Source organism: Dicentrarchus labrax, unplaced genomic scaffold (genome assembly GCF_905237075.1).
Source record: "Dicentrarchus labrax unplaced genomic scaffold, dlabrax2021, whole genome shotgun sequence".
In the NCBI taxonomy this organism is placed as follows: Eukaryota; Metazoa; Chordata; class Actinopteri; family Moronidae; genus Dicentrarchus; species Dicentrarchus labrax.
In genome coordinates this window covers 13,793,061-13,819,732 of record NW_026136706.1, presented here as the reverse complement: position 1 = coordinate 13,819,732, position 26,672 = coordinate 13,793,061, and the positions used below count along the sequence as shown (strand labels likewise).

The window sequence follows — 26,672 nt, the reverse complement described above, 5'->3', positions numbered from 1 at the left end:
GCTGCCAGAACACATTTACCAAACCGACTCTGACACTGCACATGCGTGTAAAAACATCAGGACACATACAGGCAGACAGATAACACAAACATAATAGCCTTAACATACTAGCAGAGCTGGGTTAAATAAAGATTACCACTGAATCAGGAAATGCTAATAAACCTCAGCAGATATGTCATCCAGGACCAGAGGATCACATAAGGTCAACCGGTGATCCTGAAGGTGGAGTCTGTTTTTCAGTCACACATTCCTGTCATTCTGGCTGCAGAGTCTCAGGACACACAGAAGACATCCATGTGTCTGGCCTGGTGACCAACACATCTTGAGCTTGCATTTGTAGATCATATGAGACCAGCTTCAGTTCAGCTGCAGCACCATGATCCTACTGCCGGTTCACCCCCCAAAAAACTGTGACGCAACGTTAATGTTATTTTTTTAAATCCCACGGACGGTGGTGAAATGTTTTTGGACTGAGAACAACACCCTCTGGTCATATTAAGTGGGGGTCTGATTCATTTTTCAACCTCCGACTTGGTGTGGTGGATCCTTCCTTGCAGTGATAGATGATGTTTCCATCTCTGCCCCTCTGACACATGGTTGACTTCTCACACTACAAGAATCCCAACCACTGACCATGGAAACATTACAAAAATATGCTCCGTTTGAGGGCACATGGATGAGTTCAGAAGTTCCCTCTTACACATATTTTATAATACACATATTTTATAACTCTTTACGTTCTTGTTTTATATATATATACTCCAGTGTAGAATAAGACTCACCGCATCTAAGGCTAAATGCCCTTAATTTCCACAAAAGAAAAAAAAAAGATGCTGCACCTCAACAGCTTGGCGACCTCTGCTTCATACGTCACCCTTCTTTTATATGAACAGTCAAGGACTCCAGAGAAGAAATAACACAGGGCCTTGGCTTACGGTTGTATGTTAAGATCCTTTCAATCCTTTGGCCCTACCCTGTTCCTTCCCCAGGCCCTGACCTTACCAAATGGAGCTAATTGACTATCACACACACTGCTCACAGGGTTTGTTCGGTACAAAGGCATTCCACAAGATAAATATGGTAACTGGAAGCTCATTTTTGATCTACACTCTCTGACCCGCAGACATATGAAACTATTTTTTAACCATCCATCGCCACCTCCCTCTCTCTCTCTCTCTCTCTCTCTCCCTATCTCTCTGCTTCTCTGTCTCGAACAGGATTTCCTCCAGACACAAAGACCTCCATGCACTGCCAAACAGATAAGCTCAGGCCAATGACTTGACACAAGGACCCCATTCCTGTCATTCTTACTTTATTACAAAAGGTGTTGATCCTACCGCTGAGCCCCGACATGAAACACATGTGCAAACAATTAACCTTCTCACATACACACTGGGCCAGCCTGGTACAGTCCTTATACTAATGAAAAAATGCTTCATGGTGCAGAAACACTGGGCAGATGAGAGTTTGGGATGGTTAAAAGTGAATCATTGGCAGCAATAATGCTTCATCGGGGGAAAAAAACACATCTTTTTACCTTGTCATAGTCGGTGGTGAGGACCAGGGACGAATCATCACAAGAGCTGACGGTGGAGGGGAGGAGCTGTTCTTTGTGTCTCAGCCAGACACGGGCCCCCTGCAACACAATAGCCACAACAACACCATTAGCATCTGGACACAGGCTTCATATATCGTCATATGTTAGGAACGTAGCTCATGTGCTTGTCGCTTATGTAGACCATTTTTGGAAAGTACAACCCAGCAGAGGTGGCAGAAGTACACACATTCTTTACTCAAGCAGAGGTACAGATATTCAAAATCTGAAATGTACTCAAAGTATAAAATTAAAAACTACTCTCTTGGTTTGTCTAAGGGACATTTCTATCGTCTGTTTCTGTGCAAAGCTGAAACTCTAAACAGGGTGGAGTCTCCCTCACTGACTTTCTGTTTGGACATTTCATGTAGTTTTCACCTTGTCATATCTGTCATACATAATATGCACTGGTCTTGATGTTTTTTTTGCCTGTTTTGACAATATAAGGAGTATAAAGTATAGATATTTGTGTAAAAAGGTAGAGGGTGAAAGTAAAAGGTTGTCAGAAAAAGAAATACTCAGGTAAAGACGCCTGAAACAAATACTTAGGTACAGTAACAAATTATTTGTACTTTGTTACTTCTCTGCAGCCCAGAAATACTTTAAAGAAATATCCCTTGTCATTTGGGTGTAACGTAAATGTGCCAGGTGAGTAATCGCTACCCAGTTAGAAGAGACAGCTGAGATTCTTCTAGAAAAGCAAGGACTCTGGTTTTCTTCCTTCAGTCTTTTTTCATTTTTTTCTCATTTCTGAGCATTGCTCACCACTCTTTGCCACATAGCTACTCCCTCACCACACACAACTGGCACAGTTATCCTCTTATTAAACTATCATTGAATTTTAGTAGAGCAAAGTTGTTTGCCAGGCCTGCATGCAGAGGGTGTGTCAGAGACTAAAACTACCACTCAAGAGTCATACACACACTGTAAAACTGTCAAACCGGCTTTCAGTCTTTAGTTGTGAGGGCTACTTTACTCCATAAAATAGAAGTATATGACCCCAAATGAGCATTTGTCACTTGAGCAAATCAACCATCCTTATTTTCTAGATTTCAATCAGGCAAACCACAACACACTTCTCGCCACAGTCCGAGAATAGATCCTGGTTCCAGGCAGAGCCAGCACTACAGCACTACAGCTGATCCGGGCGGCCTGGTCTCCTGTGTTTGTGTATCAATGTGAAGTCACTGACCTTCCCAGACATGTTTGTTAGCAGCTCAGTAACCAGGAGCAATAACAGGAATCTGAGGCTGATTGCTCAGACTGACTGTCATTTCCTTACAGAAGTGGAAGATACATTAATAGAACCGGCTGCGTTTTAATGACTGTAATGAACTAGTAGTGAACTAATGCCTGTCCTGTCTTAAACTGTAAATATTTGAGGATGATGAAATCCACATTTGTACAAAAACAACAAACGTGGCCTTTGGTTAAACAATATAATTATAATTGTGAACCTATGACATTTTACATTTTGGAAATACACTTCTTCGCTTTCTTTAGGGGTAGATGAAAGGACTGTGAAGGAATAAAAACAGGGCCTTAAATATAAGGCTACAGCCAGTAGATGATTAGCTTTGCTTAGCATAAAGACAGGAGGAAAACGCCTAGCCTGGCTAACTTTGACGGTAACAAAACAGACCTACAAACTACCAGCACCTCTAAAGTTCTCCAGTTAACACACTATGTCTGGTTTGTTAAAACTGCACAAAGAAAGAGTAAAAATGAGATATGGATTATGAGAGTGATCTTCTCACTTACCTTTTAGCACTTTTTCTCAAAATGTCCAACTTTTCCATTAAGAAGCCCGTTTGTATTTCTTGTGTCTATGGTCTGAGCTATAAGTATTGTAAAGGAAACTGAATGTTTTTAGATTTCAGATTTATAGGCTGTGCACTTTGTCATCTGCCCTGAAAGTCACCCTCTTCTTGTAAACCTGTCTTTGACCAGCAAAACAACATTAGTCATCACAAGTGCCACCATGGAGGTGGTCAGGGAAAAGAGAGCAAAAGGGAATTGTGTGTCCAACAGAGCATAAAACTGAAGGGATCAATATGCATGGATTCCACTAGGAAACCTTATACAAGGTCACCACTTCCAGACATCAATCCTCATTAACTATTAACAACAGGCTGCCACGTGTGCACACACACACACTCTCATCCACGGAGCACAAATGTGTTTGCCACCAGGGTCAGAACAAAGATCGAGATGCTTTTGTTTAATACACAATATATTTACATGAAATCTCCTTGTTACAATGCTGAATCTGAGAGGAAAGTAGGTCAATAAAGAATTACTCTGAGCCCATTAAATTAACTTGCTCAACAGCTCAGAGTGATGATTGGTCTCTATTCTTTTCTTTAATTTGTGATTCAGGCTTCATTTTTGGACAAAGGGTCGCTCAGTTCAACCAGCCAGTCTGCGAACCCACTTCCATCATCAAGGATTTTTCCTTTCAGTCGGCTAATGGAGGGCAGCTAAATGTGGCTCTCTCAAACCACGGGGGACAGCGGTGAGTGGCATAAAGGGGGTCGTGTAAATTAGGAGGAGGCTGAGGTTGGGGGAGCGGGAGGGGAAAGAGGAAGGGTGCAGGCACCTGATAATGTCCCGCCTCCTATTGTCTGGAAAAAGAGGCAGACAAACAGAAACATCAGGACAAAAATCTAACAGAGGTTAGACTTCTGAACACATGGCCATATATAACCCCAGTTTCTATTCAGTTTGAGACGATTGGGGACTTCCATACCAGTGACCGACTGTGTCTGCCTGGTACCAGCATGGCATGCATGGCCTATTCAGCGGAAAAGCTGCTTCACGTGAGTGCACTAAGGTCCAGTGAGGAGATTAATGGTGTTTACTCTATAGATTTTAAGAAGATCAGATTCGGTTATGTAACTGGAAATCACAGGGGCTTGAATTCATCAGAATATTGCTGGTACATGCTGTCTTGGCTGTTTGTACTCATAATTGCAACAGTGGAGCTGAAAAAGTAAAGAAATATGCAGGGAGTAGGTTGTGACAAAAGGCAGATTACATGAGATGTTACACAGAACAAAACAGCAGGCAGGCTGTAACATGAAAGCAGTGGGATGGCTCATAATACTGTGCGTTTATACACCACATCCCGGTATTGCTTCAATTTCAGTGACGCAAATATCAATTTTCCAAGAACTAGCCTTAAATGGTTCAGTTGCTGAGTCAGAGTCTCAGAGGTTTTCCATTCAACATGAACAAGGACTTTCCCAAAGAGAAGCTCGGTAACAATGTGCTCATTGCACACAGTTCTAGTTCTTAAACAGGAATTAAGAGACCCAACAATCAGCATAATAACTGGTTAATTAAATTAGTTGGCACACTATAAACCAAACCAAAAGTCAGCAACAAGCTGGCCCATAAAGATGCTAATTCTGGATTGGCTTACTGCACCAGCGTCTGTGCAGAGTGACTTGACTCTCTGGAGAAGTGCCCACCAGGCACTATAATCAAAATTGGGCAGAAACAGCCAAAAAAGAAAAAGCTGTACGAGTCTTATTTTGTGCATGTATCAGATTCTACTAATCATTTATCATTTGTCATTTCAGTTTTTATTCATTTTAACATTGTACTATATCCAAAAATAAAGACTTAAAAATAACTTAAAAAGGGAGAAAATCAAACAAAAAAGACTGTAGACAATACTACACACAAAAAATAACATCAATAAATCTGAAAGGCAGCCAGTTAAGAAGAACTGCAGCATCCCAATATTCTCTAATATCCCTTACCCTCCCAAAGACGTTTCAGGCTGAACTGTATTCAAATGGCTTGCAATCTGCAACCTCACCGCTAGATGCCACTGAATCCCTTTTAGCTCACATTTATACGATTTTAACTCTTTAAAAAGTTCACCGCTGCCACAAGTCATCACAGAATGAGGAGACATTGATCGATTGTCAAAGTAAAGTTCACCTGAAATGTCAGGAGTCAGCAATAAAGCCCATTAGCTGTGAGGGAACGATCTTACAATCCTGAAAATATTTTGACATTTACCTCTGCCTTTTAAAATAAACACAGGGATTTGTCTGGATGACTAATCAGCCAATAAAATTGAAGTTTGTAGAAGTGGTGGGGTTGTCCATTGACTCGACAGCTCCAGAAAGCTGTTTGCGTGTGTGTTTGAAGCTGAAGGGTATAAAGTAGAGATAAATTGTCTCAGCAACAGATGGTCTCACCAAAACTCCTCCCCCTTGTCCCCTCCATCCTCAGGAGCTCCATCACTAAGTCAGGACAAAGGCAACTACCTCTGACTGAGAGCTCAGAAGTTAACCAGGCGGAAATATCCCAAACAAAGGCCAGCTGGGACGCAAAGGGACATGGGTATCAGCTCGTGTCAAGTCTTCCAAACTTGAATCAGTTGCTGCAGCACAACTAACCACTGACCACTGACTAAACCAGTGAAACAGCGTGTGTACATCTTGCATAAGAGTGATTGAAAGGTGTTCATTTTACAGCTTTCACTGTGTTTAATTATCAGCACTCCAATGCCTCAGGTAACCAGAGGTTTTAATAGCTCCATAAAAAAAAAAAGCTGAACGGCTGCCATGACATTTCCAGCTCAAGCTAATTTCAAATTCTTAATGCCGCATGTCACTGAGCACGTGTAGCACTGCTGAGGCAGAACCAGCTGACAATAGTAATCCGATCCACCAAAACAGGCCGCACGCTGACGTCCCATCATGCTTTCTGACACAGAAACCACTCGGGCTGAATGATGTGATCCCGGAGTTGGAGGCTTGAGTTTCTGCAGCTTGTATAATGACATCCAACTCAGAGATTTGGTAATGAATGAGCCTTAAATATTTAAGGAGAATACACAGTACAAGGTGCCACGGCTCTTTCTCTGCTGTCTGGCGTAGCATGAGCGCAGGCAGTATCGGGTGATCGCATCAGCCAGAACAAAAGAAAGCTAATTAACTCATCCTGACTTGGACAGGGTTGAACAGTTAGTTATGATAAGCCAATTTCTCGGCTCATAGTGCGGTTTCAAGGAGCGGTGAGTGAACGCCTGCTCGGCGGACAGCAGTGAGCGGCTGTCGGTGCTGCAGGTGAGGGCTGACTGCTGGCCAGGACCGATGCCCGGCTGAGAGATGAGTACATCCAGCTGGATGCCTGACAAGCGTCTCATTTGTTGTGCTCAGATGTGGAGGAGGATAAACGTAACACAGGAACCAGGAACATTTTTGTCCAAAAGAAACTCTAGCTGTTGCTGCTTTCACTTGTCCCTCTCAAATGTCCTTGCTTTCGTGTGTTCATTCACGTTTTTTTAATAATTATTTGCAATCATGTTTGTCCAAGATAAACTCCAACTTTTCAATGGCCCGCTGCCTCTCATTAAGAGGCAGATGTTCAAAAAAACACATTTATATGGGGGACTATGGTCCAGCACCCCATTTACACCTCAAATACCAGGACGCAAAGGCATTATCATAACAACAGAGAGGCATAAGGCCAAGTCATTAACCCTTTGTGACCTCACTTATGGTGTCTGGACAGATGTGCAGTCCAGAACACTGGCTGACTGGATGGACGGTGTTTAATAAGGACAAATAGCATATTGATACCTGCATGTGTGTGAATGTGACAGAGAGAGTGAAATAAGCCTAATGTTCAACTCAAAATACACTGAAATATTGCTTTTTCATGTTAAAACCATAAAAATCGAGTAACATTTCCCAGTTTTTCTGACTTTTATGGCTTTGGACTACAGATGAAAACAAAATTAGATAAAACATGAAAAAAGGGCTCAGTTGGCCAGCGGATTTTTCTTTTTTCAGCTGAAAATTATACATTTTGTAGAAATTAGATTTTAATTTTAATTTAGTTGTAATGGATATTTGCAAGGAATAATAAAGCCACAGGGATTTATGTAAAACAACAAAACAACAACAGGTAGGCTAACAATGCAGGAGTTTATTGCTTTGTCCCTCAAAAGGGAGCCAAATTCAGGGATTGTAACCAAATCTCCTGAATGCTGAGTGAGTGGAATGAGGACGAATCTGCCAAGTAGCTGGTGAGATTAAATAAATGGGCTGAATGCAGCTGGGAGGGGAATCTGGGCAAAGGTCCCTCTGGGTCTTTGGCCACAAGCTTTCCAGTGGGGTAAAAAAGCTGTACGTCCTACTAACAGCAAAACCGCAGCTGAAAGTTACTGCATATGATTTCACATCACAAACAAAGCAGTTATTTATTATCTTATTACGGCAACATTTGATGTTTGTTGGTTTTTTATTTTTGCTTTTATTGTTATTTTTCTACTGCTGTACAGCTCCACTGGGCCAATAAGGGGTTAAGTGCATATTCTCAAGAGCTCTTCAGCAGTGTTTATTGAGGGAAATTTCTTGCACCAATTTTCCAAGCATTCAGTCATGCAGCCCTCTGGCAACATGCTCGTCACGTATATAATTACTGAGAAGCATCACGAATAAATAAAGAATAACTAACAGTGATTTAATACAATGCTTCTGCACTGCACTTTTACATTTTCTTGTTTCTTTGTTACCTCGTTGCCACTGTCACATCTGCCAGCCTGCTGCACACGGTGCAGTCGGTGCCCGCAGCCAGCATGGGGTGAGAGCCGGGTAGGGCAGGGTGTGTGACAGAGGGGAGAAATCAGATGATTAAAGGCAACCCTTCAGCATCTGTGCTGGAAGACGTATGAATTAATGATGGAGGGAGCAGCTGATCAGAAATTAGCTAATGGAGGAGGAGGAGTCCCATGGGGAACAGGGCTTCCCCCAGTCTGTAGTGGAGGGGGAGTGAGAGGAAAAAGGGGAGTAGGGTGGAGGGTGCAGTTCATCAATTGTTCTTGACTCCAAGGAGCTGCCTGAAACCCCCCCTTGAGGATGCTATAAACAGGCTTAAAGCGGGATGGCCTGGAGGCAGCAGCCTCATTGGTTAACACTGTGAGGCAACCCATGCTGTTTTCATATTCAAAGACTGTTTTCATAAAGCAGAAGGTTTGACAATGATAAAGTTGTAAATTCAACTGTGCCACTAGGTTAATGGAAATCAAACACATGCAAGGCCGCAGCGAACTGCTGTCATCACTGTATTTTAAGCTGTTTTCATTAACATACTAAATTGAACAATTCAGTCACCACATTCATCGAGCAAGTGAAGCGAATATGCAGGTTTATGTGCGTGCAAGTGTTTATTTGTATGAGTGTGTCTGTGTGTGTTTGGCAGTGCGTGTGTGTGTGTCAGTTGTCTTTCTGTGTGTGTTGGGGGGGGTAACTGGGGTAACTCGGGTTAAAAAAAGCACCTCCCCCATCATCATCTGATGTAGTTAATCTGCCATGTTGCTAATGAGTGTATTGAAGAGAATTTGCATAACAAATTATGTCTTCAGGAGCACAACAGAAAGAAGAGGAACACTTGACACTGTGCCACAGACACAGCATCTCGCTTTACATCCTTATCCTGTGTGAACATATTTTCTTTCCACTACTGTACTAGACTGATCAAAGTATAAGTATGATCCTGCACTGAAAGTTATGATACTTTCTATGACAACAAAATGGGGCGATGGGGGCATCAAATGATGTGATTACTGCATGTTTGATTGGATTGTCAGCTAAGCTTTATGACTTTGAATATCTAAAAGAGCGACCTGACACATTCCTCCTCCTGTCTGTCATCTACATATCTGGCCCTCTCTGTACTCATCTGTGGACTGTTATGGGGTCACACAACAGGAATCCCGGAGATATTTCAGGAATGCTGCTCAGTTGGGACTGTCAGAGGACGTGTGTGTGTTTGACCATGTGAGATATCTGGGACACGCCCTGTGGCGGAGTGGTTGTTAAGGTTGAGTGGAGCCATCCCTAGGTGACCTGGCTCCTGTTAGTTGACCTTTGCTCATACCTCACACTGTCCCAGATTGATCATTACTGGTTCACAGTCTTACACAGTTTATAATTGTGAACGTGTGGTATAGTTGACACAAATTAATGATTCATTAAATGACACAAATCTATTATACTGATTATTAATTTAGAGCTTCTGCTTCCTTTTCTTTCTTTGATATAATTCTAAATTAGACACCTCTGGATGTATTCTGGGTATTGTTATTATTTTTGCCATTTTGTAGACTGCTAACAACAGACACACACACACACACACACACCTTAAACCATTAGTCAGTCACTGATCGACAGTAAATGAATCGGCAGCTTTCACAAACTAAATGATTACTCCATTACTCAAAAAAAAAACAAGTCAGCAGAGTAATCGATAATAAGACTAATGCAAATACTTCACAGCAGTCTGTACCTACTACAACACAAACGCTGCATCACCAACTGTGCAAGCACACGCATCATTTAAAGATCATAATATATAATGGTGAGGAGGGCTGGAGCATTTGTGGTCCAGATTGATTGGACACATTGGACATACAGTACATATATGAGGTTGTATAGCAATGGGAAGTTCATACAATGCTGCAGTGCTTCCATTCAGGAATGACTGAACAAAAACTACGAAAAACTGCTGCTAATTCTCTCCTGATGGGGAATGTGGAGATTTTTATTCTCTGTCTGAGGATGAGGAAGTGAAGGAAGGTCGGGTTCAAGTGGGAGAGATAAACATACATAGAGTCTTGAAAAACACGGCACATTCCTCCTCATGTGAGTCTCAGTATCTCAGTGTATGATCCTAAAAAACAACCTCAGGCCAAACCACACACACACACACACACACACACACACACACACACACACACACACACACACACACACACACACACACACACACACACACATAAAACAAACTGAGAATGGATGGGAACGCTAACAGGTCATGACTTTGGATTGTGCCATGCTGAGTTGTTTTCTTCTGTTAAGCACCAAGGTGCCAGTTAGACTCTCCGGGCCACAGCAGTCATGAAGTGTGAGATGTGTACTTAGGCCCAGCGGCGTGTTCGTCATGCAATTAGTCCTGAAATTACTACTGTAGCAGTAACCTCATCACGAGGGAGTCAACATATTTTTATTTTATTTTTAAACTTGGGCCGTATTCCCTTGTGGATGTTGTGATGTGTTTAACTCACACACATAGGAAAATGTAATATACAGACAAGTGTGTGTATAGACACACACATACTCCCGTAATAGGCTGCCTCTGTGCACAGTAATCATAGGGGGCTAAAAAAAGGAAAGTCAACATCTGGGCTGGGAGCAGTAATCACAGGTTGGCTGTTATTAAGCTTCCAGATGAGACCTCTGAACTGAGAGGATTTAAGCCACACTCATTACCAGCTCACTGTGTCTGTCAGGTAGGACAGCCCAGATGAAGGCCATCAGATAAATTTTCTCTCCTGCAGCACAACACTACACGCAAATCTGGTAAAAAAAAAAAGATAATTGTGTTGTTTGTGGAGAGTCCACATTCACCTGCTGGGGACTTACAGAGACATTACTGAAAATCGTATTGAGACGTGAGGAAGAGACAGCATACCTGAAACTTTGAATTAAACACAAACAGCGGCCACACAGGGAACATAAACATCCAGTCAGCCTACAGTACGAACAATTTATCACTTCGCTACAAAAGGTTGAGATGTGAAAGGAATAGTTCAACATTTTGAGATTATATCTGTACGTTAATGAGGCTACAGCCAGCTGCTGGTTCGCTTAGCTTAGCAGTCGAGCACATAAACCGACACACAACACTAGAGGACATAAGAGTGGTATTAATCTTCCCATGTAACTCCTGGCAAGAAAGGGAATAAGTGAATTTCCCCAAATGTCAAACTATTCCTTTAATTCATTTCAAAGCGTTTACAATATACTTGATTAAAAATGACTGAACTTTTCTATGTCCCTGTTGCTATTGCTCTACATCCATACAAGCTTTCTTCATTTCACTTTAAATTCACAGACTTTGCAGACAATGGTCGAGGATGTTCTCTCTCGTCAAAACTGGGCTGAGATGACTAAAGATTTGTGACTCTCCCAAGTGCCCAGAGGTGATTTATATTTCAGAGAATGACACACCCAGGACTGCCCTGATAGTGATACACACACACACACACACACACACACACACACACACACACACACACACACACACACACACACACACACACACACACACACACACAGGGCAGGAAGGATGGGAGTTGGAGAAAAGGTTAAACGCAACTAGTGTGTTTTTATGAGATGTGTCTTGTGAACATATAATCTTTCTTCTGTTGAACACCATGAGAGACTGGAGGAAGTGTAACTAACAGGGTTTGATAAACCAGAATCAGGCTGGTTGTCAGTGAAGGTCAACTATTAAAGGAATAGTTCAACATTTTGGGATATTTCCGGGCCAAGAGTTAGATGAGAAGACTGATACCACTCTCCTGTTTTTGAGGTAAAGATTAAGCTACCGCCAGCAGCAGATTAGCTTAGTTTAGCACAATGACTGGAAACAAAGGGAAACCACTAGCCTTGCTTTATTCAAATGTAACAAAATCCACTTCCCAGCACATCTAAAACTCACTTATTAACACATTCTCAGCCAGGAAAGAGTTCCTCACATAACCCCCTGTAGAACCCCAAATTGTCATTTTTATACTTTTTTAAAATGCCGATTAAACAAATAAAGACATTAACTAGTGAGCTGCTTCCTCCTGTTTCCAATGCTTGAAATGAGCCAGCACTACATTAATGATTAGAGTAGACATGCTCTACTCTGCTCTGATTGGGTAGTGCGTTAATTGCCTTTGATGGTTTGGTTGGTTAGGTTTAGGCATGAGGAGTGAGATGGTTAGAAAAAAAAATCAGCATCAGGACCAATCAGGTAGAGTAGGGGAGAAATATGGCTAGTAAAAAGGTAGGCTAATGCCTGCGTAACTGCATTCGTGTGTAAACATATAGTGAGCTTAACGCTGAGAAAACTGCACTGAAAATGTCCTTGTTAAATGGATAACATGTTTGGTTTGGTATGTTGTGGTTAGGGTCTATTTCAGGCACTGAAAGTCTGTTTCCAATCTCTATGCTACAACTGTAAAGCTATACTATATATGGCCTTATGAGCGTAATTCCCAAAACGTCAAACTCTTGCTTCAACGTTGCTGGTTCTGGGCGGACAAGCAGACAAAGATCACCATCAGAGACTCCATGAAAAAGTTGTCACGTCACTTCATACAGCAACTGTTTGTCCATCATCACGAGCTAACAATAGACAGGAAGACAAGCTCCAGCACTGCATTATTTGTTATAAGTATAGTTTATTTTCCTTGTATACCCCGCAAACACAGACAGCTTTGTCTGAATAAGCCTGGTGATGTAGCAGGTTAAAGCTAAAGTCAACAGCGTGGTGTCAGCAGGAGGTTATCACAGCACTGAGCTCCCCATGTGATGGTCAGCTCGCTGATAGACAGGGGTCAGGTTACTGATAGAGACACAAGCAATGCAAACACAAGCCAGTGAGGAGAAAATACCAGATTCAGACTATTATCATTACAAAGAGTTGATTCTGATTTCAAAGCAGAATTAAAATGTAGAAAATTATTTAGGTTAAAACCACCTCCCCTAACACTAGGCATCTGTATCATTATGAGGGAGGATTATCCATGTTATTTGGTGTGTGGTCAGACAATGCCTGTTGGTAATTAGTCCCTGTCTTGTGACAGATTAAACCACCTCCAGACTGTACCAAAGCTGCAGGAGTTCTGCTGACGCACACATAAAGCACTGCCTTAATAATACCTCCCTCTGTTTGTTCATAAAGAACCAACGCTGTTAATTCACCACAGCTTCAAGACTCTTTACAGCATTGTTTGAAAGTCCCCTAATTCAATGTGATAGTGCACACAGTAACCACTTCAAGCTTAACAACAAGTTAAGACAGAAAAGATCCAAAGGAATGCAGGATCCATTAGCCATTTCTGTACTTTTCCTTCCTTACACGCTAACTTTACTTCCTGACTTCCTTCCTTACTCAACCATCCGTCTGCAAGGCTGGAAGTGACGAGCAATGATCTCAGATTCTCAGCTCTCTAAAGTGGCAGCTGGAGGAAGTGACAACTGGGTAGAAAAGACCCTGAGTAGAAAAATAGTCCACCCTCCGGAGCAGGTTGGCCTTTCTCACATTACCCATTTTAAGAGAGAATGCTTACGGAGCATGCCGATCCACAGCTCCGGCTTCAAAGACCTAGACATTAACAGCACATAGGGCTGCAAGGGGTGTTTTAGGGTGGGCTGAATGTGTCTGGCTGTGTGTGTGTGTGGGGCGGTGGTGACGGTGTGAAACCTGAAGCCTTGTCACCACAGCTCTACAATGCACGGATGACAGGCGGCCATGACCGGGAATGTCAGGGGTCAGGGCCGGGAATCTGGGATTCCCTCTGTCCGAGTATCTTTGAGAGAAAGGAATTTGGTGTGTAATGCAAGGAAGGAGTTAACGGGTGCGGAAAGGTCCTCATGTGGCTTTACAGTGTGTAGCAGCTGCTGCTATAAAGGAACTGATTACCAAGTTTAGAAATGCACATAGCTGGGATTCAACTTCGTCAACAGGATGTGTCAGAAAGACAATATCTAAGAGGTTCTGTTCTGTGGGTGAAGGTGTGACTGTGTGTGAACTAACAATGTTTTCATCTGCGAAGAGATGAAAGAGAGGAAGGGAGATAAATCTATCTTTAAACACACACACACACACACACACACACACACACACACACACACACACACACACACACACACACACACACACACACACACACACACAAAGCCACACAAGCCTATTTGTGGGAATAGATTGCATACAGGGATCATATTTACTGACATGAAAGTCTAGGATGACCAATCCCGGTCTGCCTGGCAGACATTAGAAGGCACAGACAAGATCTCTGACACACATCAGGTTTTCGTCTGTGTTTAGTGGGTCACATCCATTCAGAGGACGGATTGGGTGTGGAGTCAAGGCAGTGAGGGTTTTATGGTGTTGTGTCAGCTCCTGAGAGGAAAGGCCACGCTGATGGACAGGATGGGCTTTCCTCTGAGCGCACACCCATGTACCTGACACTCCTCTTACTCTGCCCCACTAACCCTGTCCCCATATTCACCATCATAAACAGAAATGTGACAGGGAAAGCTGGCTCTAGATTAGAACGAGACGAAGTGACTGAGATAAATCAATAAACCGGATCTGCAAGCGAATCGTCTCAGATAAAGAAGCAGATTTAAAACACAGTTAAAGCAGTTACATGCAAATGCCTCAAAAAGACAATCCTATCATTTATGTGTTGACGTCTATTTTATGTTAGCTGTCAAAATCAGTCTGATTGATTCTCTGGATACACAGTAATGAATAGATTTATCCCATTGCACTTGTTTTCACTCAGTTGAGTTTAATCCTCTTCTTACTTTACTTCCAGAATTCCTGCTTAATTAAATCCATGCTTGTCGCACAGAGGATGATGGCTTCTCTCCATGACCCGACAGTCATTAAAAAAAACAGAACAGTTTATTTATTTTAATGCAGTTTTTCATAAAAAATGGGTAGTGTTTGCTTCATGTCAGCTGAAATGCCTTTAACACGTATAATCCAGCAGCATTACAAACTACAACATCAGATCTCCCAATAGAGTTGAATGAACACCTCCCTGACACGTGTCAAAAATATCATTATAAGCATTACAAAAGGTTGGATTCATTGGAATTATTGTACTGAACTGTGTGGATTATATTGTAAAATGTTTCTTTGTTAATTTGTCTCCTCCATGATATTATATTTTCACTGCGGTATAGTCAAAATGGGCTATCCCATTTGTTATACTAACACAGAAGCAACAAATGACAGTAGTATCCATTTTCAATGTCAAACACTTAATTAAACTTCTGACAGCATCACATAAATACTACAAATTGATACAATCTAACCAAATTACACATATAAACTTTGTTCTTCCCTAATAGATTCTGTCCATCGTGACACAGGATGAAAAGCAATTTAGCCTACATATACCACTCAGAGGGGAAAAAAACTACTGCAGCCCAGATATATCTTTTGGGATATCTCACACAGTTGGCTCAGGACGAAAGACACACATTTCAACAATGATCTCGACTGAGGTGAGCTGAGCTGAAATAATAACCTTCCCCTGTACAGGATATCTCTCTAATAAAATCAGATTATGACTCAAAATCCAGCTCACCTCAATCTGTTCCCTACACGATTGGTTTAAACAACAGAACATTGAAAAACTACATTTCAGGTGCGACATGGTTCTGCCTTTATGGGTATTTTGTAGAGAAATATTACTGTAAATAAGTCTAACCTCTTTCTTGCCAAAAATGACAAGAATTTAGTACTTCCCCCATCGTAGTTATGTGGAAACCAACAGCATTACACAACGGTTCTGTAGAACTCACAGCTGGATAAGATAAGATAAACTTTATTGATCCAACACCAGGGAAACTCACTTGTTGACACCATGATAATGAAATCGGAAAAACATTTTAAAGCTAAACTTTCTCCTTTGGACAAGAGATTGTAAGAGCATGAAAGCAGCACTGACGGCATAATCCAGAAGTCACCTCTGAAATACTGAGTCACAATACAGCACATCACTGAGAGTCAAGTAATGCTGATGCTGTTGATAAAGGAGGTGAGTGGAGGGACTGTGAGTGGAGGAGACTCGCATAACTTAGACTGTCTGTCTGTCTGTCTGTCTGTCTGTCTTTCTGTGATGTGTGTGTGTGTGTGTGTGTGTGTGTGTGTGCCCTCTGACTCAGAGGAGGATGACAAATCAGACCTATAGCCAGTTTCTACACGACCTCCATGTGTGTGTTTGTGTCTGGGCCGATCTGCAGATGACACATCCAATCTATATGGGCACACTCTCAGCTTTTACAGGCAGTTCAGGGCTGAGATTCTCTGCAATAAAACTACAAAAAGAGGGAATATTCATCTGAGGCTCAGAGGGTGGCAAAGAGGCTCTCACATGAGTGCATGGAGTGATTGTTTGTCTTTGTTGGTCAATAATGAGATCATCTGGGCAGAATTGAAGGAGGAGGATTTTTGAATAGTGCTCTTTAATGTATCCGAGGCTTGTTGGGGTATTACAGCTGCATCCTGTAGACCAGCCCCGGTGCATGCACACCACTACCGCTAGTCTGGGATATTACTGTATATCAATGGCTGGGAATGCATCACAAATATAGCAGACTAAATGTGAAAAAGTGTTGGTTTTTAGGTGATAAGTTAACTGCTAGTTTACAGGGAGGGGTGGGGGGTTAAAACTGGAACTGATCTGAAGACAGCCAGGCTCGGAAACGCGCACACAAACACAAAATGAGTAAAAACAAAACAAAAACCGTCGCGGTCGCAAAATAATATAGGAGTCACGTTAAAAAGTGGTGATACAGTAAAAAAGAATACATGTTTTCTGTGTGGGGAAAGCGGTCTAACTTACCTCCATAAAGAATGTATCCATTTTAACCAGCAGTGCCCGACCTCACGTCCCTTTGTAGTCTGAGTTCAGGGTACCACAGTTGAGGAGGAGAGGAAGCTGTATTCCCAAATGATTTCCATCAGCTTCCTTAAGATTAAGTAAAAATAAATAAATAAATCTTCTCTTCGTCCCCTTGCTCAAAAGACTCTTCCAGTCAGAAACGGGGTCATATTTGCAGTCCTATTTTCTTACACTTGAGAGGAGTTTGTTGAGTGTCCCGTGCAGCCTCTGTGGTGCTGTGTGTTTCTGCTGTCTAGTCATTTCAATGAACCCGGCACATTATGCAGAGAGGCGGAGCCTGCAGGGTCCCAAGCCCTCCCCTCGGCATACGCCCTCTTTGTGTCCATTTCTACAAAGGGTCTAATGGTTTTAAAGGATGTGCACATTTAAGGGGGGGGATTATTTAAGACAGGAATCAATGTACAAAGGGAGGAATTGTTGTCAAATTAAAGATATCAGGTCAATTGTTTTCAGCATAGTGAATTCACTCACAGTTATGTCCAAATATGTATGTGCAAAACTGAGAATGAGAATTATTTTGACTTCCTCCTTTGGGAAAAATAAACTGAGAAGGAAGAGGAAGAGGCAGATCAGTGGGAGCAAGTAGGCTTTGTTTTGGTAGGACATTATTAAATGCTGTATAATAGAGGCATTTTGTGATAAAGGTGGAAATGAATAGAGTGTTATATATCTCTAACACTACATCCAATTGTGAAGTACTGAAAGGTGGCATTAAAGTCTTGGCATCCGATTTGTATTTAATCTTTGATCAAATATCCTGATTTAAACAAACAAAAGAACTAATTTCAGACTGTATTTTACAAGGTTCTTTTATGTGAGTTAAGAAAAAATGAAACACTGATGCATTTGAGACTTATTTTCCAAAAAAAACAACAACTATAGCTACCCAGTCAGTCATTCCCAGTAGATCATTCACTCCCCTGTCCTAATAACGCAGCATATTTGTTTACTATGATACATAGTGACTAACTAGTTGGAAGACTCACTTTTAAGTATTGATGTTCATGGGATTTCATTATGGTTTTGTTTTGTTTTACAAGCTCAGACAAGCCTGGTGTACAACGCAAAAGAGCCAGAGGGAAACTGGTTGGTGAAGAAAGTCAAGCACCTAACATGATAATGACCCAAATGTTTTCTCAGGAGCTGGTTGATGGAGATAAATAGAGAGATGGATAAAGGTGGGTAAACAGAAACTTTTTCTACATGCATTATTTTAAAATTGGACCTCTGGACCTGTTGCACAGTTTGAATTTACAGTAAGCCACATACATTAGCTGTGGTTAACTCAGAATGAAGCATCACGGCGAGTTGCTGTTCTTAGAAGTTAAACATTACCTGGACATCCATCTGTTTCAGTTATTTTCTTCCAGTGTCTCCTGTTTATTCTTTCGTTTCTATACATCCATCATGATGTGGAGTCATAAAGCCACAAACCTTTCGCTCAAGTTGTTACATTTTCAACTCACAAGGATGCAATCTTTATCAATTTGAGTTGCACAGGGTGAATGTGCAGCTGTTTATGACTCCTATTTTTAAATGTATTTACTTTTATTTACTTTATTTTCATGAGTGTGCCTAAAGTATCGAAAAATAAATTGAATGAATCTTTAGAGGATGCTACAAGTTCAGTTCTCTCACTTTTAAGATAATAATTACCTAAACCCAGTGAGGAACAATTGTTTTGGGTCATGCAGCTGACCATGCACAAGCTTGCAAACTACACATACAAACTAAACAGAAATGCATTGTTTTTGTATACTTTCCTCACACTCACCAGATGGAATCTTTTCTTTTAAGCTTATGCAATCAATTCAACCAATCAACAAGAGGAAAAAACACAAGCTTTTTAATCTGTGACCTTATGCCAGTAAGATCATGACCTGTGGATAACAGTGGACAGACAGACACAAGTTAATCTATGCAATAGTCATTCACGAGATCCAGACTGGCAAATTGTGTTGTGTCTGTTATGTAATCAGTGCTGACTATGTGGCAGCTAATTGAGTGACATTGCAGAGTGTTTAACTCTCTGGAATTCATTGATGATGTTGTTTAAAGATCCCAAAGTCAGCTCCCATCTGACTATTATTTTAAAACAGCCATAAAGGGATTTTCTTTTCGTTTTTTTACTTTCAAACTAATCCTCTTCTACTTTTTTAAAATTTTGTTGGACTGATACCATAGGTTAACACTACAGTACTCTTACAATAATGTAAAGTATTGGCAATATGGCATGTTTGTTTTTGTTAATATAACCTATATCTCTGAAGGGAAACCGTGTTCATAATACCTCTCTCAAGGAACTGAATAATTTAATTATACATTAATTCCCCCTCAAACATACTGTATAATACTGTAATTAAAAGGCATGTGGGATCAAAATAATTTGAAGCTGAATAGACTAGCTATAGCTCTTCCTTGCCTATATATTTTATTAAATTTGATGACTTAAGATAGCCTTGAATTATAAGTAAACATGTGTGTATTGAAAGGCCTTTCGAGCACATTTTTTTTTACAATGTTTATGCCAACAGACAAATGTGTGAATAGTAAGTCAGTAATTACTGATTAAGGTTGGGATCAGCTTTAATGAGAACAACCCAATCCCTGGTTTGTGTTCCTGTAAGGACTTTAGGAGAATAACCTTTGAACAATCTCTTTGCCAATTCCAGTAAATATATAATCAGTTGCAGTAATTGATATTTTTTTCATTTTGTTGAAGCAAATATTGTAGTTAATCAGATTTTGTTTTGAACACCAATAGACCACAGTTTAGTATCGAAAGATCAACAGTATTTGTGAGTGGTATTAGGCAGAGTGTATCTTGATGACAGAATAAGCTTTGTGCAGGAACAGTCCACATCATGTCTCAGGTGATTTGACCTTAATCAGAGATGAATGGCAGCTCTTGCCAATCTGGCCTGCCGAGGATATTCAGCATTACAGCGACTAAGCAATACCCACTACGCATTTGCCAAAACTAAACAATAGTGAAAGAACTGCGTTTTGAGTGCGTCACCAGTTTGGCCCCCCAAATGTGAAACTGTGACAAGTTTTCAGACAGAGGGTAGATTTAGAGCAAGGCTTTCTTTCACTCTACCTGAGAGGACAAAGAGAACAAGAACAAAACATCCATTTGGTCATCAAGATCCCCAGAGGGTCCGCGGGGGAAGGGACGGGGACCATCATAAGACCTGCTGTTCTTGACGGATGCTATGGTCTCAACCAGTCAACATATGTTGGTTTTGTCCTTTGAGGGAAAACAATCACGCCAGTGAAGTGTGAGCAATGCTTTTGAAGTATATTCTTGTTACCAAAATTACCTCCAATCACGATTGAAACAAATACTGTTATTCTCTACTCACATCGAGACATTTTTGTTCGTAGCTGCGGCCTTCTGTGAGTGTCGGGGAGGTGTTTGTATAAGTGCACATATCACAGTTTATTTTTGTATTAAAAGTTTTGTGTTACAGTTGAAATAACAGATCAGTGACCCTACATACCAGGGGAACTACTGAAGGAGACACCAGGCACACTACAGACTGATCAGCTGACAGGGACACTGAATGAAGGAAAAGTGCATGATATTTTTGGCATTAATTTGAAAGGCCGAGTTAATTTGGAGCCTAATAGTTATTAACAATATTTTACAAAAAAATGTATAACTTTTTAGTGGATAAAACAGATACAAATAAGGAAAATCTTCTTTCCTGCTGAAAATATTGTGTTCACATGTAAATCCCACTAAAAAAAGAAGAATTTTATTTTAAATTTCAACATTTGAATTAACTAATGGTTATGTGAGATTTTATGGGATGCTGCAACATCCCTACTTCCAGTGCATCCATGTCAGCTGAGCGTCTTTAAGGTTGATACTAAACATTTGTGTTGAGAGTGAAATTAAAAACCACGAGCAGATATGCTTTTATAATGGAGAACGGTTGTCAGTCCTCAGCCTACAAGAGCAGTAAGGCAATTCAAAGGTCTCATTTTTATCTTATCAGCGAAAATCACAAGGGGGCAGGGAGGTGGACTGACAATAAAGGAAATGGATTTGTAAGGGTTATATAATGGCAGCAAAGGGTTTTAAAAAGATCTCTAGTGTTGCATTTTACATGCTGTAAGGCAGTTCATATACATATCAACTGTACAATCATGGCGGCCACTTCCTGCTCTTATATCATGTGGTCCATTTGTGGAAAGATCTGTGGCTCCAGAAATGGTTTCTACACTCACATGCAGTAGTATCATCTAACAATGCCCGACCTACATGGCAATACATCCATGAAATATATATTTTTGATCACACCAAGCGAGAGTAATGTGACTATTTAAGATCAATGTTTGTGCTTTGTCATATAAATCTCTGATTAAGCCGGAAAACAGAGCATGACATGTAAGGAATTGTGTATTTGGAGGGCTAATGGAGACAGAGAGTCTGTGATGACCCTCCCATGGGCAGACAAGACCTCAGGCAAAGTCATTCAGGTCACGTGAAGGACCCTCTTGCAGGCTTGTGTCAAATAATTTGTAAGAGTGGCTCCAGCACATGTGATGGAGGTCTAATTGACTGAGAGTAACTGTTGGATTAATCTCTACACCATTAGCTGTTAGTCACAACCAGACCATGATAATCACTTTGGGTATGATTATGTAAAAAGCATCAATCCATGTATCATTCCCTGCACTCTGAGTGCCATCTGAACAACAAGCACAGACATTGATTTACGCTCAGTTATGTCATTATGGTAATATCTACTTTTGTTTTAAATTATTTATGCTTTAAGTCAGCGGCAACACTTTCATATTCATGTCCAAGGACTGAAAATCCAGACACAGTTTCCAGTTATTCAGCTGGAAGTATTATAAGTGTGACCGGTCCCAGGCTTTTATAAAACACTCATTCCCTGATACCAGGGCCTTATAGTCAAGCCAAGTAAATCTTATTTATATAGCCTAAAATCAATCAACCTAACTCAGGAGAATTACAATATGAAGGAACTGAAAAGGACAATATAGGTAAATAAAGTATACATAAAGTATAAACAGCAATGAGTAAATAACAACTATATATGTTGAAGAGGGTAATTTGTGAAATTAAAGCTGCACATTACAAGATTAGACAGATTCATTCAAATGGGAGTAATGATGTAATGATTCTTTCTATAGAATTTCACTAATGAAATTGATGTGGTCATTGCTTATTCATCTTTCAGGACAGAGGCCGCTGTGTCAAGTGGATTATTGGACACACCCAGGGAACAAAGCAAACAAAGAGGGAGGGAGGGAGGGAGGGAGAGGGTATAAAATTGATTGAAACAAATGTAGTTTACCTAAGATGGATGGCAGGAGGAGAGTGAACATTGAGATAAAAATGGAACGTCTGACAATATCATTAAACAAAGGGGATTTGATCTTTATCGGATCATTCTCTCTGCCGCCATCACATTAATGTGTAAATATGGCCGATGACAGATCCTGGTGCCACATTTATTAAATTACGTGGCTGATCCTGGAACACCACAGAGCCAACAGGTCTCCAACTGAGAGCATTACTCACACCTATATCAGCAATCCGCACTGCTTTTATTTTAACGGGTGAAGATGACGGGACAGAAATATACTGTGAGTGGTAACGATTCAATGGGTTCAATTAGGTAGTTTCAGTAAAAAGTCAATAGTAAAAGATTATGTGTGTTATGTGATGTCATTTCACCCCGAAACCAAGGTGAAAGCTGAGAAAGAAATGTATACAACAAAGTTACAGTACTGCAATTAAAAGTCTACAGCCACACTAGTGGCTCTATGATGCTGTACTTTGAACAGACGTCAGCATTCTTACATGCTAATATATAGCAGGTATAATGCTTACCTTGGTCATCATTTTACTTTAGCTTTTGAGCATGCTAACATTTGCAAAGTACGCCTGAGACTAAAGGTAATGTCATTAGTTTTGCTGATATTTGGCCAAAACCAAAGTTTTTTACAAATATAAATTTTGCGCTACCTGAAAAGTCAGAAGATTACCATTAGTCATTATTATTCCTCCTGAGGTGAACATGAATGCGCATTGTGATGATGCATGTACATTTCATCCAGTAGCTGTTGAGGCATTTCATTCTGAATCACAAATGTCAATGCGCTGGTGGCATTAGGAAAGAGGTCAGGAGGTCGCCAAAGTCATTGTGATTAATTCTCTGGGGAACATGGATGTCTGTACAAAATTCTACGGTCATCTATCATCAATGCCATCTGACAGTTGTCGAGATTTGTCAGTCGGAGCATAAGTAGTGGACCAGCTAAGTAAGATGCCCATCCGTAGGGCCCTGCTGCTGGTGTGGCTGAAAATAAAGCTACAAATAAACTGAGAAAATATGTGGAATTGACAGTCAACATATTACAAAAAAAGGAGGGGGAGAATGGAAAGAAAGGCATTCATCACCATGATTAATCTAACATAATAGGCCTCTCCATCAGCTATAATAGACCCTCAGCGGGTTCTGTGGAATTAAACTCCAGGCAGCAGGGTTTTACAATATATCTCACCACAAACATTCCTCCTCAGACATACTTGCACCCCAAACGCATACCTTCCTTGAGGCTGAGGAATGAGGGCTAGCTCACACACTTCCCATGCTCCCCCACACTGTCAACTTCCTGTTTGTTTATAGAGTTTCATATTTCAATGCTCCCACAGTAAGATTGTATTCTCCCTATATCTGTTTCTAATCTGTGGCCTTCTTCCCTTTAAGAAACCTGGAAAAATATGCCAAGGATGCAAACAATTGCTAAGTAATAAATTGCAAACATGCCACTGGACCTTTGTCATGTTACTGGTATGTTATTTGTTTATTGTTTAGTTTCTCAGAACAATTTTCCCTCAGAGTCAAGGGTATTAGCATCGGTGAGCCCAGCAGTGACTCACTAACCATTCAGGGCCTGAGAAAACAGAGATGGTAAATTCCTCACAGTATCTTGAGTTCAGGACTGATATAAAGACCTGTGGGGATTTCTGCAGCACTGCCTTCATATCGTATGATTCAGCTGTGTGAATCATAGACAGCTCAGCATTTAGATTTCCCCTTAACTGGTACGTCACTAATCAATTAGCTTTACCTTATATGTTCAGAATTGGCGAAGACAGTCATCAGTGTTTAACAAGTGAACAAGTATCTCTACAGGTTGGGTAAAGGTGGAAAAAATACTGAGGTCCCAACAGCAGCAAAACTCATGTACAACTCATTCATAATAGTTGTTGAAAAAGTAGCAAAATAGCTCCTATTAGAGTATATTATCGGATTATTATTGCTACTACATTACTGTCTAAGCACCAGTTTGTATGTGGCGTTGGGTTGTTAAAAAAGTATCATATCTAATAAGCTGATCATTTGCTTTGTATTTAAAACCTAATCTTTGGAGCCTGTCAAACAGAAATGTAGAACAGGGGTATAAAGTGGCATAAAATAGAAATGCTAAAAGCATAGAAGTAACTAAAAACTATATGTAAGTACGGTACTTTGTTTTTCATGTTCTTAAATTGCTATTATGGAGATTTAGTATCACAAGTCCATAAAGTTGAAAGACTTGTTAGAGACAGATGCTTCAGGGGCTGAGACATCTTCTAACTTTAAAAACACTGGATCCTACACTTTACCATAATACAAACGGACAGACACCCCCAGCCAAAATATAATGTAAGTCCAAAGTTTTGCTGTTTATAAATTTAGTTTCTATTAAGGTCTGGAGAAACACAAGGGTCAGAGGTGTATTTAAAGACTTGACAAAGCCACAGGAGACATTCTTGTTTTTACAATTGGGGCAGCAGTGGCTGAGGAGGCAGAGCCGGTTGTCCATTAATCAACCAGGTTGATGGTTGGATTACCAGCTTCTCTTGTGCACACTGTCCAAGTGTAACTGAGCAAGACACTGAAGCCCAATTTCCCCTGACGACCGGGTGAGCGCCTTGCATTGCATTTCTACCACTATCAACGTGCGACTGCGTATGTGCACGGGTGAATGAGAGACACAATGAAAAGCACTTTGGTATAAAAGAAATAGTATATAATTGCAGTCCATTTACAGAGTAGTCAACTGTCCTTTTTCATGCAAAGCAGTGTAAATTGGAGGAGTTCCCCTTTAACATCAGCTGTTCCCAATGAACTGAACTGTATTTCCAGGAGGTGGTGGGGGAACCTGAATACACCTGCTTCCACCAGAAACAACAAAGAGGGCTTATTTCGGGGGTTGGTGGGACAGAGGGGATGGTTCAATCTAATTACAGACTCTGGGGAGATGACTTCATTGAGGTGACGCCCGACCCTAGGGTGAGTAATTTTCTGTGTCTCCCATCACATAAGGGGCACGAGGCCGCTCCAATTACTGTAGGCAGGTCTGGTCTGTACCTTTATTTAGTAATTAAATGGCTGACTGTGGTATTTTGCAAGTCAAATAAAGAGCATATGTAGTGTAGTAAGCGCAACCTGATCTCATCTGACAGTCTCTGTGACTGCAGTAATGAGAGTTAAGCAGCCTCTCTGGTGTTTGTATTAGTCTCAGTCACTTCCTTTAGACTCTTGCTATAGTATGTCAGTAAGTGGAGGTGTCCTCAGTGCATTAGTCATTGGGTTTCTTTTGCGGTTTGAACATCCATTTTCCGCAAGCTCAGGGGCTTCAAAGATGGGATACTGACAAGCTCTCCTCGGGCACTATCACACTCGTAACCAAATTACAAGCCCATGTATGTCGGTCCTCCTCTCATTCCCAGGACAATTAACTGCGTCTGACAGTGGGCTAATGAGCCACATAGCCAGAGCATTTGTTCTATCTGCAGTTGAGATCTGTTGCCATTAGCCATTGCAAGCAACCCCCATACAGTCTTCTTAAAATGGAGATTGATGAAAAAGGAGGCAGTGCAGGAAACAAGATTACTGTATGAGCAATAATTACTGCTGAGGGGGTGGGACTGAAAAAAAAAAGGGTAAAAGCATCTATAAAAGTGTGTGTACATGTGAACGCAATGACGGGCCAGCAGGCGGATGCAGACATTATTAACCCAAATTATCTGGATTAACTGCTTTGTGTTTACATGACAGACAGAGATAAACTGTTGTTCCCGTTACACACTACAACTTCAGCCACTTAAGGGCTTTCTGTAACCATAATGATTTGCATGCCAGCCACAAATGTGTTCTGGAAGCAACTTGGATTTTCTTTGAGTATGTCAAGGCACTTTTGCTGGCTTTTTTTTTGCTGGAAAATGCAATTAAACAGGCGAAAACAAGACTCTGAGACAACTTCAGTGAAGAATAAAAGGAGTTTATTAGTCAATAATTTTATGGGTCCAGACCTTCAGACACAAATGCTTTTCTGAAACAGTGTGTGTACTTACTAATTCTGAGCATTTGGGGGTTAATTGTTCTCCCCAACTTTAAAATATAACATTTTAAATCTTCCTTGGAATTAAAGGATTAAAATTTGGTCGGCCCATAGTTTGATTTGATCACTTAATTGAACAGATTTTCTTATTAAACCATCTCAACCCAGACAGGACCATGGCTCTCTTTGCTTCTC

The 26,672-nt window shown here is 40.9% G+C and overlaps 1 protein-coding gene across 1 annotated transcript in view; it reads right to left on the bottom strand.

The window, feature by feature from the left end:
* The window catches only part of myo10l3 (myosin X, like 3), a 55,755-nt gene extending 38,422 nt beyond the window's left edge, over positions 1 to 17,333 (bottom strand). Inside the window, exons 1-2 of the mRNA XM_051404903.1 lie at positions 17,043 to 17,333; positions 1,538 to 1,636 (exon numbers count right to left, since the gene is read on the bottom strand). Coding sequence (XP_051260863.1) covers positions 1,538 to 1,636; positions 17,043 to 17,063 — 120 coding nt within the window. The 5' untranslated portion in view covers positions 17,064 to 17,333. The remainder of the gene's footprint in view (positions 1 to 1,537; positions 1,637 to 17,042) is intronic.
* Between the last annotated feature and the right edge of the window lie 9,339 nt (positions 17,334 to 26,672).